The sequence below is a fragment of the Chrysochloris asiatica genome, unplaced genomic scaffold, assembly GCF_000296735.1.
Source record: "Chrysochloris asiatica unplaced genomic scaffold, ChrAsi1.0 scaffold00299, whole genome shotgun sequence".
NCBI classification, from domain to species: Eukaryota; Metazoa; Chordata; class Mammalia; order Afrosoricida; family Chrysochloridae; genus Chrysochloris; species Chrysochloris asiatica.
In genome coordinates this window covers 1901902-1906113 of record NW_006408817.1, presented here as the reverse complement: position 1 = coordinate 1906113, position 4212 = coordinate 1901902, and the positions used below count along the sequence as shown (strand labels likewise).

General features: G+C 37.0%; 1 protein-coding gene across 3 annotated transcripts in view; it reads right to left on the bottom strand.

The window, feature by feature from the left end:
* Positions 1-4212, bottom strand: part of BICD1 (bicaudal D homolog 1 (Drosophila)) — a 333025-nt gene that overhangs the window by 74490 nt on the left and 254323 nt on the right. For all 3 annotated transcript variants that reach the window (XM_006874753.1, XM_006874754.1, XM_006874755.1), the window contains exon 3: positions 2696-2848. In XM_006874753.1, the coding sequence (XP_006874815.1) occupies positions 2696-2848 (153 nt within the window). The remainder of the gene's footprint in view (positions 1-2695; positions 2849-4212) is intronic.

Here is a 4212-nt window from a genome sequence, read left to right as displayed (position 1 = left end):
AGCCCCCGCCCCCCATTTTGGGTAGCCAATGTCCAAGTTGCCCATCCCTGTCTACTCTGTGTGTGGAGGGGGTGGGAATGATTCTTGCTGTAAGGATTTATTCCCTCGGCATACACTATATTCTTACTTCTAAAGAGTTTGCAATAGATGCTAACTTTTAGACATAAAGATAAATGGTGGGGGTGGGAAGGCATTTCCTTAACTGGGAGATACTACTGTGGGTGCTACTGTGGACCCTTTTGTCATGAAATAAGACAGAATGACCCTAATGATTTCAAAGTAATTCATTAGACATTTAATTGGGAAAAATTACCATATTGCATCCAAAATAATAAAATTACAGAGATGTGTAATATTCCCCATTTTTAGAGAACTACAGAGTTAACCATTTGGTTCCCATGTTTCAATTACTGTTGCAGGGGCATGTAAGCTGTAGAGTAATTAGTCCAACTGACAGTACCAATTCCCACAGACATAGCACCTGGGGTTAATGACTACTCACAGGATACTTTGGTAGGCTTTCAAGAATACCTAATACTGGCCTTAATTAACCTCCAGAGTAAATTAGTCTTCTACACATGCATTCATGGGCGAGTCTACAGGGAGGCTGTCTGGTTGCAGTCTACGGGAAAAAGCGTGCCTGCCCATGCAGAAAGTGGTGAAGATTTGCATGAATGAAGAAATCAAGAAACCACGTCACATAAGCACAATTTGTTCCAAGTCCTCTACATACTTTACCAGGGGCAAAAAACAAAATCCAACAACAATAATAATCATTTAAAAATTTTTATTTTAACAACTTCCTGAGAAGTATAAGAAAAAGAAAAAGAAAAAACCCACAAAATTCTTCTAATTTCCTCACTGTGAGTTCAATTATCCCAGCCAAGTCAAGTCCTGTGATACCCTTGGTTTTTCTAGTCCTCAGGAGACAGACACTGTGTCAGTGACTCAGTGTGTAAAACGGGAGGACTGAGGTAAAAGCACATGGGGAGATATCCTGGTAACCCTTTTTGTTCTATACTCCTTAGCAGACCTCTTGTTCCCCATCATTCCAAAGCTGGTGGGAGGAGGCAGTGATCACAAATCAAATTTCAATTGTATCAGTACATGGATATTTTTTTCTCTTCAGGCATTTTCCATTCCCCTCACTTAGCCATTATATGAGTATCTATAAACATCGATAACAGTTTGGGGCATAGGTGTCCTTCTTGGGAAGGAAGTTGTAGTAGAAGTATATATCTGGACTGGTCTCTAAGTTTACTGAGGGCCAGAATCAGGACTTATGGATTCTTGTGTCTCTTCAGTCCAGCACAGTGCCTGACACAGTTTGTTTACTTGAACTAAGAGGTTACAATACATTTAGATCAGAATGGACGTTGGGTTGAGGAAGCCTTTTGAAAAGAACGTGAACATCCAGTTCATGTTTGCCTAACTGCTACCTGATAGAACTGTATTCATAAATACATTCTATAATTACAGATCCAACAATGATATCACTAATCACTGTGACACTGTTGGATAAGCACTGGACCACTGACCACAAGGTCGGCAATTCAAACCCATGAACCACTCCTTGGAAATCCTAAACCCTATACAGGGTCGCTACGAATCAGAACTGACTCAATAAACTTAACAACAGCAACAACATAAGAAATCACAATGCAAACCAATCAGAAAACTTACGGTATCTAAGGCTCATTATAATAAACCTCAAATGAAATTTTTTAATCAAGTTACACCTTTCTACGCAGGCCTCTTCTTTTTCCTGTGATTTTGCTCTTATTGATTTATATTTTTCTAATTTATTTCCATTTAAGATGTGAAAACAATTTACCAAGCGGAGCTGGGTGGGTAGAGAAGATAAGTAGTTGTAGGGAGACCAAAGAAAATCCTTCTTTATTTTTAGCCTGCAGTATAAAACAAGTTCTATAGGCCCAGCCTTCCAAATAAATTATGCCAGTACATTGTACTTACTCCTAAGATAACTTAACACAGGACTCAAGTTTAACTAAAATTCTTCTTACAAAAATAAAAGCTTTATTATAAACTAAAGTGCTTATCGGTATCAATTTCCATCTTAATTTTAACAGAAATAGTCAAGTTGAAAATTTTCATCACATAATTTAGGGAGAGGATTAAGGAATTATGACAAAAGTGGAAAATTCTTTCCTGGGTGTCTTAGTTATCTATTCTGCTACAAGTGCATGGCTTTAATGAAAAGAAGTTTATTTTCTCCCAGTTTAAGAGGCTAGAAGTCTACATTCAGAATGCTCTAGGTGAGGGTGTTTACTTTGTTGCCTCTGGAGGAAGGTTTTTGTCTCTTCTGAGCTTATACTCCTGGGACATCTTTATGTGACTTGGCATCTCTCTTCCTCCTTCTCTGCTACCTCCCTTGCTTGTCTAATTTCTTTTATATCTCAAAAGAAATAGACTCAAGACATATCTACACTAATCCAGCCTACAAACAATGCAAAGGGAATCATAACCACAGGCAAAACCACCCCCCAAAACCCAACAAAAACCAAACCCATTGCCATGAAGTTGATGGTGACCCCTAGTGACCCTATGAGGTTAGGAGTTACATCACGTATTTAACCCATAACACTGAGGTATAAAAATTTTCTGATTTAACCTTAGTCGTCAGAAGATGCAGCTCCAGAAGCAGTCCAACTCAAGAGACTGCCCAAAGTCCTACCTGGTTCTGCTTTAAGGTGGACACCAGTTTCTGCAATGTGATATTTTCCTCTTCCAGTTCAGTATAGTCCTGAAGGAGTCGGGCCTCCCGGAATTTGTATTCTCGAATTTCATCCTTCATTCGTATTCTCTGTAGTTCCACCATCTCATTGCTCTGAAACAATAGAATAAATAATACAACATTTCCTTATTCTTGATGTTATAAAGTATGGGTCATGTCTTGGTAGTGAAAGTCATAACACACAGAGTTATTCACAGAGTGTATAATGGTACAAAGGAGCTCTGGTAATGTAGTGGTTACAAATAAGGCTGCTAATTGCACAGTCAACAGTTTGAAACTGCCAGTTACTCCGTGGGAGAGAGATGAGGCTTTCTGTTCCCATAAAGATTTACAGCCTCGGAAACCCTGTACAGGGTCACTATGAGTCGGAACCGACTCCATGGCACATAACAACAACAACATAATGATACAACCATTTTTTAAATGACAACTAATGCTATGTGTCACAAAGTTCAAAAAACATACATATGGCCAGCAATTCTACTTCTAAAAATCAATCTTAAAGATTTTCTCATAGATGTAAACAAAATGAAAAATAAAACCATGCATATGTAAATAACTAGAAATGATATTTTCATTTTTAAAAACAAAAAATTATGAAAATGAGAAAAAGAATGAGAAGTTTTGTGCATGGAAATGGAAAGACATAAACAACATGTTACCAATATATACAGCAGATTATAAATTAGCATGCATATTAGGATCCCATTTGTGTTAAAAAAAATAATTTGCATGCATATTAGGATCCCATTTGTGTTAAAAAAAATAATTAAGAGAGGTATATATATGTACACATACACAAAAATATTAATGAACTTATATATTTGTAAGAATACCCAAAAACTGCCAATAGTAATTATTTCTAAGGGCACGGATTGGGCCATTCATCAGGATAAAGAGAAGAAGTCTGTATGAATTTTATATCTTTCTGGATCATTTTAAGTTTTTTACAGCAAACATGTATCACCAGATTTTATGTGCAAAGGTATAGGTCATAAATAGCGCAATTTAGAAAAAGACTCAGCTTTTTTTCCTAAGCTATACTTTAGTTCAAAATACATAATGACCTATATTACAATAGATAGATACATTCACACATGTAATATATTTGTAGTCATGGGAAGGAATGGAAGAGTTTTTGTCTTTAAAAAAAAACAACTCAGGTTTCACTAGTTTTCTATTTAGATGAAGATAAATGTGGAGGAAACATTAAAGAGGATAATGCAAAGACCACAGTTAAAAAAATAATTATCACAATCTTTTTTTTTTTTTTTAAATTATGCTATACAAAGGAGCTCTGGTAGCGTAGTGGTTACGAATCGGGCTGCGAACCTTAAGGTCAGCGGTTCGAAACTACTAGCTGCTCCGCGGGAGAAAGATGAGGCTTTCTACTCCCATAAAGATTTACACCCTCGGAAACCCTGTACAGGGTCGCTATGGGTCGGAACCGACTCGAC